Source organism: Rattus norvegicus, chromosome 15 (genome assembly GCF_036323735.1).
Source record: "Rattus norvegicus strain BN/NHsdMcwi chromosome 15, GRCr8, whole genome shotgun sequence".
Lineage (NCBI taxonomy): Eukaryota > Metazoa > Chordata > Mammalia > Rodentia > Muridae > Rattus > Rattus norvegicus.
In genome coordinates, this window is record NC_086033.1 from 25,871,285 (window position 1) to 25,884,486 (window position 13,202).

General features: G+C 35.8%; 1 protein-coding gene across 1 annotated transcript; it reads right to left on the bottom strand.

Annotated features, from left to right (window-relative positions):
• Window positions 1-7,031: 7,031 nt before the first annotated feature.
• On the bottom strand, window positions 7,032-7,985 carry Or4k2 (olfactory receptor family 4 subfamily K member 2). Its single transcript, NM_001000093.1, has one exon. It carries the CDS (start codon window positions 7,983-7,985, stop codon window positions 7,032-7,034), a length of 954 nt encoding a protein of 317 aa, NP_001000093.1.
• Between the last annotated feature and the right edge of the window lie 5,217 nt (window positions 7,986-13,202).

Genomic DNA, 13,202 nt, shown 5'->3' on the forward strand with positions numbered 1-13,202 from the left:
AAAACTCCATTTTCTTAAATAGAGTGGCACTAGGCATAACACTTCAGGGTAATCCCCATGAAACTTGGTATGGAGAAAGTGAATGGGGGACTTCCTTGCAGCTCACAACTCATTCTGGAGCAGAGCCAGTCCTTCAGAAACCTTCCCACAGTCAGAGACAGCTTGACTTCCAGGAGATCCATGACAACCAAGCTCACAGGTGAAACAATCCTACCCCAATACCTGGCCTAATGAGGATCCCCCACAGAGCCCAGCACAGGTAGGCCTTATGCACCCTGCCCTGATGGAGACATATCTTTCTTCCAGCTCACAATTTAACCTGGGGCAGATCTGGTACTCCAGACTCTCTACCACCCAGAGACAACTTGACTCCCAGGAGGTCTGTCACAACCAGGCTCACAGGCTCACAGGAGGGACAGTCAGAGATGGCAAGGCCAGTTAATTCCCAAGATAACCAGAGGACTAGAGGCAAACACAATAACATAATCAACAGAAACCAGTGCCACTTGGCAACAATCAGCACCCTGTCTCCCATCACAGCAAGTCCTGAATACACTAATATAGTTGAAAAACAAAACTCTTACCTAAAATACCATCTCATGAAGGTGATAGAGGACCTTAAGGGGACATAAATAAGTCCCTTAAAAAATACAGGGGAACATAGGTAAGTAGGTAGAAAACATAAATCCCTTAAAGAGACAGTAAAACACAAACAGGGGAAGGAGTTGAAAAAACCATTCAGGTTAAAAAAATGGAAAGCAAAGCATTAAAGAAATTGCAAAGGGAGGCAAACCTGGAATTGGAAACCTAGGAAAGAGATCAGGAGTTACAAATAAAAACATCACCAAGGATCATCATACAAGAGAGAGAAGAGAGAATTTTAGGCATGGAAGATACCATATAAAATATTGACACAATAGTCAAAAAATACCAAGTGCAAAAAACTCCAACTCAAAACATCCAGGAACTTCAGGAGACAATGAAAAAACCAAACCTAAGAATAATAGGAATAAATGAGAGAGAAAACTCCCAATACAAAGGGCAAGGAAATATCTTCAACAAAATCGTAGAAGAAAACTTCTCTATCCTAAAGAAAGAGATGGACATAAATGTCTTAGAGGCTTACGGAATACCAAATAGATTGGACCAGAAAAGAAATTGCTCCCATCACATAACAATCAAAACATTAAATGCATAGAATAAAGAAAGAATATTAAAAGTAGTAAGGGGGAAAGACCAAGTAACATATAAAGGCAGATCTATCAGAATTATGCCCGACTTCATAACAGAAACTTTAAAAGACAAATGTCATGCAGACCATAAAAGAAAAACAATGCCAGCACAGGCTACTATATGCAGCCAACTCTCAATCACCAAACATGGGCAAAACAAGATATCCCATGATAAAATACAATTTAAACAATATTTTTCCAAAACTTCAGCCCTAAACAAGACAATAGAAGGAAAATGTCAACATAAGAATAACCTAGAAAATAATCATCTCACAACAAACTCAAAAGAAGAGAGAGAGAGCCACACAAACAATAACAACACGAATAACAAAAATAACAGAAACAGCTATAATTGGTCTTTAATATCTGTCAACATCAATGGACTCAATTTCCCCCAAAAAGTCATAGGCTAACAGACCGGATATGAAAACAGGATCCAGCTTTTTGATGCACACAGGAAACACATTAGTGACAAAGACAGACACTACCACAGAAGAAAACACTGGAAAAATAATTCCAAGCAAATGGTGCCAAGAAACAATCTGGAGTAGCCATTCTATTATCAGACAAATAGATTTTGAACCAAAAGTTATCAAAAGAGATGGGGAAGGATACCATACTCATCAAAGGAAAAATCCACCAAGATGAACTCTCAACTCTGAACATCTATGCCCCAAATGCAACAGCACCCACATTCATAAAGGAAATGTTACTAAAGCTCAAAACACACATCAATCCTCACATAAGAGCAGTGGGAGACTTCAACACCCCACTCTCATCAATGGACAGATCATGGAAACAGAAAATAAACAAAACTAACAGTGAACTAACAGACGTTAGGAACCAAATAGACTTAACACGTATCTACATAACATTTCACCCAAAAACAAAAGAATATACCTTCTTCTCAGCACCTCATGGTACCTTCTCCAAAACTGACCATAAACTTGGACACAAAACAAGCCTCAATAAATACAAGAATACTGAAATAATACCATTTCTATCAGTCCTCCATGGACTAATGCTGGTCTTCAATAACAACAAAAACAACAGAATGCCCACATACTCGTGGAAGCTGAACATCTGTCTACTCAACGATCACTTGGTCAGGACGAAACAAATTAAAGACTTTTTAGAATTTAGTGAATGTAGGCACAACATATCCAAATTTATGGGACACAAGAAATACAGTGCTAAGAGGAAAACTCATAATTCTGAGTGCTTCCATAAATAAACTGGAGAGATCATACACTAGTAGCTTAACAGCACATCTGAAAGATTTAGGACAAAAAGAAGCAAACACACCCAAGAGGACTGTAGATGTCAGGATCTGATCAAACTCAGGGCTAAAATCAACTGAGTAGAAACAATCAGAACTATGCAAAGAATCAACAAAACCAAGAGCTGGTTCTTTGAGAAAAATCCATAATATAGATAAACTCTTAGCCAAACTAACTAGAAGACACAGAGAAAGTATCCAAATTAACAAAATCAGAAATGAAAAGGGAGACACATCAACGGAAACAGAGGAAATTAAAAAAAAATGGGATCCTACTACAAAAGTCTATACTCAACGAAAGTGAGAAATCTGGATGAAATGGGGGCTTTTCTGAACAGATATCAGATACCAAAGTTAGAACAGGGTCAGATAAACCATCTAAACGGTTCTTTATCACCTAAGGAGAATAGAAGCAGTCATTAAAAGTCTCCAAAAAATCCCAGGGCCAGATGGTTTTAGTGCAGAATTATATCAGACCATCAAAGAAGACCTAATACTAACACTACTTAAACTATTTCACAAAATAGAAACAGAAGCAACATTACCCAATTAATTCTATGAATCCATAGTTATGCTGACACCTAAACCACACAAAGACCCAACAAAGAAAGAGAACTTCCAATTTCCCTTATAAATATTGATGGAAAAATACTCGGGGTTGGGGATTTAGCTCAGTGGTAGAGCGCTTGCCTAGCAAGCGCAAGGCCCTGGGTTCGGTCCCCAGCTCCGGAAAAAAAAGAAAAAAGAAAAAAAAAAAGAAAAAAATACTCAATAAGATTCTCATAAACTAGGCCCAAGAACACGGCAAAATGATCATTCACAATGATGGAGTAGGCTTCATCCCAGGGATGCAGGAATGGTCCATTATATGGAATTCACTGCTTATTTAGAAAAAAAAACATGATAAAATCACCCTCTACAGATTCTGTTTCAGAGGTTTAAGTGTTTCTGGGAACACTTCAAGGCATCTTGCATGCAGACTTCTCATGTTGATAGACAAAGGAAAGTAGTGGTCAGTTTTCTTTTTTTGTTTGTGTCTGCATTTTTATTGGATATTTTATGTATTCACATTTCAAGTGTTATTCCCTTTCCCAGTTCCCCCCTCTCCCATCCCCATCCCCCTGCTTCTATGAGGATGCTCCCCCTCCCACACACCCACTTCCACCTAACCACCCTGGCATTCCCCTACACTGGGGAAAAGAACCTTCACAGGACCAAGGGCTTCTCCTCCTATTGATGCCAGACAATGCAATCCTCTGCTACATATGCGGCTGGAACCATGGGTCCTCCATGCATACTCTTTGGTTGGTGGTTTGGTCCCTGGGAGCTCAGGGAGTCTGGTTGTTGATATTGTTGTTCTTCCTATGGGGTTGCAAATCCCTTCAGCTCCTTCAGTCCTTTCTCTAATTCCCACGTTGGGGTCCCTGTGCTCAGTCCGATGGTTAGCTTCAAGCATCCTCATCTTTATCTGGCAAAGTTTCTTAGGAGACATTCATAAGAGGTTCCGGTCAGCAAGTACTTCTTGGCATCAGAAATAGTGACTGGGTTTGATGGCTGCATATTAGATAGATCCCCAGGTGGGACAGTTTCTGGATGGCCTTTCCTTAAGTCCCTGCTCCACTCTTTGTCTCTGTATTTTCTCCCATGAGTGTTTTGTTCCCTCTTCTGTCCTGAAGCTTCCACATTTGTTCTTCTTTCTTCTTGAGCTTCACATGGTCTGTGAATTGTATCTTGGGTATTCCGAGCTTTTAGACTAATATCCACCTATTAGTGAATGCATATCATGTGTGGTTTTTTTGTGACTAGGTTTTCACAATTATCCACTGTACAGTGCTCTTCATTCTCAGTTACGGAATCTATGGTACTCAACCATACCAATGACTATCAGTGCAAAACCATGTCCTGGCGGTTTATGTTCCTGAAGGATTTGAGTATATGCATTTAAGTTTGAGAAAGCTCCACATAAGCTGTGAATATTGACAATATCCCTTCCAAAACACTCCATATTTTCATAATTTAAGTTTTTATCATCACATAATTGCACCTTTTCTCTTTTCCCTTTCCTCCCTCTAAGTAATCCTTGCTTTTTGTTTTTTGTTTCTGTTTTCATTTTTCTCCAAATTCCTGGTTTGGGTTTTTTGTTTTGTTTCGTTTTGTTTTGTTGTTGTTGATTGGGGTTTTTTTCTCTACATTTTTACTCCTTCTTTTTGATATTTAAATTTATTTTGAATGCTGTTTTACTATTTCTAATCTTCATTTTTGGTCTAAGTTTTAAATAACAGTTCAACTAAAGGTATATTGAATTTATTACCATGAAAATTACAATTTACATTGTGGCCACTTCATAGATGTTTCAGCAAATGAGGAATATTTTATAGTATAAAAAGCAGTTCAAGGGTTGGGGATTTAGCTCAGTGGTAGAGCGCTTGCCTAGCAAGCACAAGGTCCCCAGCTCTGAAAAAAAAAAAAAAAAGGAAAAAAAAAAAAGAAGAAGAAAAAAACAAAAAGCAGTTCATTTAAAAGATCCTTGAACAAATACAAGGAATACAAGGAAATACAATTTCATGTTATATGAAATAATTATTGGAACTATTACTAAATCATTTGCTAATGTAGTGTAAATAAATCAGATTATTGAATCTTAACGTAACTACAACAAAGAGTACATAGCTAAAACTTATTAACTTATAATACAATTTTAATTACAACTATACAGTTCTTTTGCTTACATAATAATGTGAACTCTGCTCATGTAAATACCATCAAAGTCTTTATTGTTAATTTCAAAACTGACTTAAAATCTTAAACACAATATCTCACACTTTTACCCAAAATTTGTTTACTTATTAGCTTTCTATGTTTAATGAAAAAAAACATAAAGTTGAAAAGCAGTATATCCCTCTTAAAATTAAGACTAAACTGAAAAGTTAGCGATTTGTTATTCTTATTTTGCCTCATATATAATACTCTAATTCATATATAATTTTTGGTTCTCTTCATTTGCTTGATAATTTCAATAAATAAAAACAGCTAAATATTTATATGTGTTTGCTACATATCCTAACTTTGGTGGTTACATTTTGGAAAATATATTAGACACAAACTTTAAAACTATAATTTAGAAAATTACAAATAATAGTGAATTACTCAATGTTTACTATCATTTTAAATGATCATTTGCAATGTATAGAAAACATTATAACAATATTTTCCAACTCCTAATATTTGCAATTTGAATCACTGTCAGTGGGGTGATAGTCATTCTTATTGTACAAAAATGCTAATGTTTAAAACACCTAACAAAATGTACGTGCATATAAGACACACTTATTAAGCTAAGAGTTTACTAAGAAACAGGAACAAAAACTTATTTTCCCAAATATTAAGCAGAAATAATTCTTTAAACCAAAAGTTAAAGCAATTCAATAACTTAGAGTTAAACCAGGCATTGGTGGGACATCCCTTTAATCCCAGCACTCAGGAGGCAGAGGAACATGGGTCTCTGTGAATTCAAGGCCAGCATGGTCTACAGAGGGGATTCTAGGACAGCCAGGGCTACACAGAGAAACACTGTCTCGAAACTATCCCCAAAATACATACATACATACATACATACATACATACATACATACATACATATATAAATACATACATACATATATAAATACACAAATACATAAATAAATAAAAAATAAATGAATAAATAAATAAAATTGTTTGCTGTTACACATTACTCTCAATGAATTTGATTATTATCATGGCTATCCTTCTGAATTTAATTCTAATGTTGACTTTCGTGGACCTGCTGAAACACAAACAATCATCTTTGCAACTCATAGCATTGTCTGGTTTTCAGGATGGTTGTATGGCCCTGCAAATCGTCACTGTCATAGAGAGGCACCAAAGCAGTGCAGTTGTGATGATTAATGGTGGTGGCTACCATTAACAAGAGAGAGAGATACTGATGCTATGTAGCTGATGCGGTTAGGGAGAAATGACATTCACATAACTTCTTTACGCCTTATCTACATTTTCATACTTACATAAACCAGGACTTCTCTAATTCCAGACATTATAAATTGGTTTAAATGTGAAGTAGAAATTACACAGGTATGTAGAAAATGACGGGTTTGGGACAGAAATTAATTTTTTACAGCAGTGCCAGATTCCTAAAGATGGTAGAAACCCTGCTCATTTTTCATGCCTTAGGTGGTGTCTGGAGTTTCTCTGTGTACATAACTGGTATCATTTCCCATAATCACTTAATCTCTCTTTAAGATGTACCTATTAATTGGTCCTCTTTTCTATTAACCTGATTATTCAACATCCCAACAAATTTTAAACAGTAAATCCTAATTTTAAACGGTAAATTCTATTAGTTTCATAGACTAGTTTTTTTTCCTGGAATCAATTATTTCAATTAATTCCCCTTTAAAGTTTCAAATGTATCTTTTATGCATACATAACAAAGTGTTGCTGTTTTACGGAACCTGTTACACTTAATAATGAAGAATTTAAAACTAAAAAGAATGGGAAGGAGTTTCTGTACTGAAATTTAGAAACTTACTTCCCAGTTTCCTCATGGCTGAATTTACTTCGTGGTTTCTCAGAGTATATATGACTGGGTTCAGAATGGGAGTGAATATGGTGTAAAATACGGACAGGATCTTTTCTATCACAAAGCTGTTTTGTGGCCACATGTAGATAAAGATACATGGCCCAAAGAACATGAAGACAACAATGAAATGGGCTGTGCAGGTTGAAAGAGCCTTAGATGATCCTTTGGAAGAATGGTGCTTGATAGTAAGCAGCACAATAACATAGGAATTAAATAGCAGAATGAAGCAAGACAGTGCAATGATGCCACTTGTCGAAATCATAAAGAGACCAAGAACATAAGTATCCACACAAGACAGCTGGAACACCACAGGAAGGTCACAGAAAAAGCTATCTATCTTATTGGGACCACAGAAGGGTAATGTGAGGGCAAAGATGACCTGGCTCATTGAATGCATGATCCCCACAATCCATGAGGACACCACCAAGGCAATACACACCTGGGGACTAATGATCGAAGCGTAACGCAGAGGTTTACAAATTGCAATATACCTGTCAAAAGACATGGCCATGAGTAAAATAATCTCAGTCCCAGTGAACAGGTGGAGAAAGAATATCTGGGCAATGCATCCATCAAAAGAGATGGTCTTATGATCAGTTAGATAATCTATGATCATCTTGGGAGTGGCAAAGGAAGCAAGAGACATATCGATGAGAGAAAGGTTGGTAAGCAGGAAGTACATAGCAGAGTGTAGGTGAGAGTCAGATATGACAATGACCACAATGATGCTATTACTCACCATTGTTGCCACATAAAAGACTGAAAACACTATGAAGAAAAATATCTGTAGTTCCCAGGAATTAGAGAGTCCCAGCAAGACAAATTCAGTCACAATAGACTTATTAGCCACAGTCATCATCTGGATTGATAGGTAGAAGCCTCTTCATATAATATATATTTATTCTCAGTATACTTTTTCTATACCTTATCAAATATGTTGACTCTAGAGAAGATTATACAACATTAGTGAGGAAAATGGTCTTTAAATAAATGTAATGAAAACATCACTCTTCCCTTGCAGCTAATACTAGTCAAATGCAAGTAATGTAAACAGAACTATCATACATTTGTCCATCTGAATAATAATGATGATGGCTGATGTTTTGTAAGAACTTCTTTCATGCTGACAATGAAACATATTTAGAGAAACACACACTTGGATACAAACATACAGTGAGTCACTGCAAATACAGTCATTAAAAGACATCCTTATTGAAAAATCAAATAAAAATATATCGCATGTAAGTTATCTTAAGTAACACAATGGTACTTCATAGAACAGTTGTAGAGAAGTCATAAATATCCAAAGAACTGTTGACATATTTATAAATATGAGTTTCTTGATTGAATCTCAGCAGAAATACTGAGAAGACTAGCTTTAATTGTACTGATGGGATCCTATTTACAATGGTACATGGATGTCCAGTGGAAGAACATTACCCTTTACAATCAATGAAAACAAATGAACATCTTTTCCCCCCACAATTTCACTCTTACTAAAATATGAGTTTTTTTCCTCCAACAAACATACGGAAGTGTGAAATTTGAAATTACGTTTTGCTCCTAAAAGATAAGTCACATATATTTTAAAGGGAAGTGTTTAAAAATCAATATACCTCTTTTGTCAATTCTCTGCTTGAATGCTCCTATGGTATATACCAATATACATACATCCTTTTATTGATAGGCTGGAAAAGGACCAGCAATTAAGTCTGTCAAAAGAGGTCTTTTATCATAAAACAACTTACTAAATCTATGGCAGAACACAAGCTCTTCAATTATTGAGTACTAAGTCTGTTCTTTCTGTGCTCCCCTGGGAGGTGATTTTAAACACAAATGAGTGACCTTGCTGAGCCATTAGATGATCAAGAACTGTAGAATAAACCAATATTGGAGGGAACTGGAAATAAACCAAGAAATTATCTTGCAAAGGGATTCATTAAAAAAAAGACAGAAGTAGTGAGCTCACAAAGAGAATTCAAGAATCTTAAGGGATTTTACAAAGGCTGTTTTTTTACCTGGACATAAGTGGTTTGGGGGTCAGAATGGAAAATGGAGAAATCATCATTTCAAAAAGCAAATACCAAGGAAAGTAATCACAGCCCCTGTTTATTTAACCCTGTATGGAAGTGATAGAAACCAAATCAAGAACATTCAACTCTGCTTTAAGTAATGTTGGGCTCTTTGGGGATTTGGACATCAATAAAATAATTGGGAAAGTGCAATGAAACATGTCCCGTATGGAAACTATTTTCCAGGGATCATGAGGAAAATGGACCTTACACAAAAGACAAATGTCTTACAATGCTCTATTATTAAATTGCAAGAAAAACTCAGACCATCTAAAGCAGTAATTTATGTGTGAATTCACCCAAATAATTATCAGAAAGAATTTCTTTTCCTCAGAAAGAAACGTATGGCAGGTAACTATTAATTAAATAAGTATAGTAGGTAATTTTGATTAAAGTATTAATATGAATGTGGCCATGAATAAAATGAGAATTTTAAGTGACTACTGTTGTGAATAATTTGACTTATCAAGTAAAAGTCCTTGCAGTAGACTGAATTTATTAAAATAAAAATTGTCAGGCTTTGAAGATGGCTCAGTTAATAAATAGTTGTTATGGAAGGATATAGACAGATATCAAGGATTCATTTAAATTTGATCAAAGTGGCACATACTTGTTTGTTTGCAATCCCACTGTTGGAAATACTGAGACAGGAGGACCCCTGAGACCTTCTGGCCAGCCAATCTAGCTGAGACGGTGAACTACAGGTTTGATAAGAAACCCTGCCTCAAAAGATATAATGCAGCAAAGTGATCAAGGTTGACTTCAATGCTGACTTCTGTCTGACTTCCATATACAGGCATGCATAAATATATATGCTTATACACACATAAAATTGTCCACACATATAGAACACATACACATTATCAAATGAACAGATATAAAAGTCAAAACAAAATTTGACTATTTTTTTATATATGGCCCCCTCCATTAGAGATTTTACTCTGCCTTGAAAGAGCAGAGTGCCATTGTATTTTCTAAATGCAGCAAAGTGGCATGGCTTAGTTTGATCCACATACTTTGAACAGAAGTGACAACTATGTTGACAGTTTGTCTCATCACAACTGTTCCCATTTATCTCTCTGGTCTCAGGACAAATAGAATGAATACAAATGAAGAAGGAAGGTAATTATGCCAATGACCATGAAGATAAAACATCATTAAGATGATATTTCAATCACTGTCGTTGTATATACTGAACACCATGCAGGTCATTATGTTCATCAGACTTTAGGTAAAGATAAATTCAGTTAAATTTACATGGAAGTGAAAATAACTTACAATTACTGAAACTATTTTAGAACAAATTTTCTGTTCTCATTTTTCTACTTCAAACAATAAAGGAACAAGAGTAATCAATATATTTATTATTTCCAAATACTATACAAGCTGATAAATGGAACACAGTAAAGTATACAAAAAATAAATATTTAAGAAGTTGATTTTATTTTAGTTTCAAGATAGTAATATTATTATATAATTGTTAACATGTTTCTCCCTCCAAACCATTCCATATACCCTTTCTAATTCTCTTTCAAATCTATGCCTTCTTTTCCAATTAATTGTTGTATGCATTTATGTATGTGTACATGCATACATTCCTTATATATTTTCCTAAATGTAACCTGCATAGTCTATTTTGCAATATGTCCTGGATATCGATCCTCTGTTAGATGCATAGCTGCCAAAACTTCTGTCTGATTCTGTGTGATTTCTCTTCAGCAAGTTGATTATTTCTTTAGCTCTGCAGAAGCATTTGAATTCTATGAAGCTCCAAGTGTCAATTGGCCTCAATTCATGGGTCAATGGAGGCCTATTCAGAAAGACATCTCCTACACCTACATCATGTAGGGTATTTTCTGTTTTCTTCTAAAAAGTTTAGTATTTAAGATTTCTGAATTAGGTATTTACTTGATCCTGTGTTAATTTTTGTGCAAGGTGATCGATAGAAGTCTAATTTCATTCTTCTCTGTATGGACATCCAATTTCCCCAGAAACATTTGTTGAAGATGGTTTCTTTACCTTTTTTATTTTTTAGCACCTTTTTCAATTTCACGGCTGAGATTACATTTACATATTTTGAGGTCTTCAATTTTGTTCCACTAGTTTACATATCTGTTTTTGTGCCAGTAACATACTCTTTTTACTATGACTATATATTATATAAACTCTAGAATGGTAATCTCTTAGAATTATATTTTTGTTTAGGATCATGTTGGCTATCTGGGGTCTTTTCCTGTATGTATTGTATGATAGATTTTCTTTGTGTGGAGAATGAAATGAGATTTTTGAATGGTATTGTGCTGAATAGATTCTTATTTTTCCATATTTTTATTGGTTATTTTACTTATTTACATTTCAAATGTTATTCCCTTTCCCAGTTTCCCTTCCAGAAACTTTCAATCCCCTTCTCCCACCCCTTGCCTCTATGAGGGACCTCCCCTACCCACCCATTCCTGCCTCAGTGTGCTAGCATTCCCCAATGCTGGGTCATTGAGCCTACAGGACCAAGAAGCTCCCCTCCCATTGATGCCAAATAAGGTACTCCTCTGCTACATATCCAGCTAGAGACATGGGTTCCCCCATGTGTACTCTGTGGTTGGTGATTTAGTCCCTGGGAGTTTTGGGGGGGTCTGGTTGGTTGATATTGTTAGATTTTTATTGAGTGTCACTTTTATCAAATTATTATATCTACCAACCCATAAACATGGGATCCCCTTTGTAGTCCATTTTGCTCTCTCTTTTTTTCTTGTATATTTACAGTTTTCATTGTAAAGTTCTTCATTAGGTTTATTCCTAACTTTATTAATGTAAAGTAGATTTAATATTTTAAAAATTATTACTATTACATAACTATATATTACATTACTATATAATAGTTTACAATATATTAATTATATTATCTATAATAACATGTCATATATTTTAAATTTAAATATATTTTATATAACAACACATTATGTATAAATTATTATATAAATTATCCCTAGATATTTTATTTTCTTTCAGATTATCATAAATGGGTATCTTTTCTTTTTATATTGGATTTTTTATTACATTTCAAATGTTATCCCCTCTCCTGGATTCTCTTCTGGAACCCCCCTTACCCATCCTTCCTTCCCCTGCTTCTATAAGGGTGCTCTCTTACCTACCCAACCACATAGAGCCTGTCCAGGACCAAGGGCCTCTCCATTGATGCCCAACAAGGCCATCATCTGCTACACATGGAGTTGGAGCCATGGGTTCCTTCATGTGTACTCTTTGGTTGGTGGTTTAGTCCCTAGAAGCTCCCAGGGGGTCTGGTTGGTTGATATTGTTGTTCTTCCTATGGGGTTGCAAACACCTTCAGCTCCTTCAGTCTTTTCTCTAACCCCATGCTCAATCCAATGGTTGGCTGTGGGCATCTGCCTCTGTATTTGTCAGGTTCTAGCACAGCCTCTCAGGAGACAACTATATCAGGCTCTTGCCAAAAATCACGTTTTGGCATCACCAGTAGGGTCTGGGTTTTCGGTCTGTATATGGGATGGATTTCCAGGTGCGGCAGTCTCTGGATGGCCTTTCTTTTAGTCTCTGCTCCACACTTTGTCTCCCTATTTCCTCCCTTGAGTATTTCCCCTTTCAAAGAGGGACTGAAGCATCCACACTTTGGTCTTTCTTCTTCTTGAGCTTCATGTGGTCTGTGAGTTGTATCTTGGGTATTCTGAGCTTTGGGACTGACATCCACATATCAGTGAATGCCTAGAAAGTGTTCTTTCTTTTGTGATTGGGTTACCCCACTCTGGATGATATTTTATAATTCTATCAATTTCCCTAACGTTTTCATGAAGTCATTGTTTTTAATAGCTGAGTAGTACTCCATTGTGCAAATGGATCACATGTTCTGTATCCATTCCTTTCTTGAAGGACATCTGGGTTCTTACCAGCTTCTGGCTATAATAAATAAGGCAGCTATGAACATTGTAGAACATGTGACCTTGTTATACATTGGAGGACCTTTAGGATAT

Coding starts and splice junctions, on each gene's coding strand:
- Or4k2 (NM_001000093.1), bottom strand. CDS start 7,985: ATGACTGTGGCTAATAAGTCTATTGTGACTGAATTTGTCTTGCTGGGA.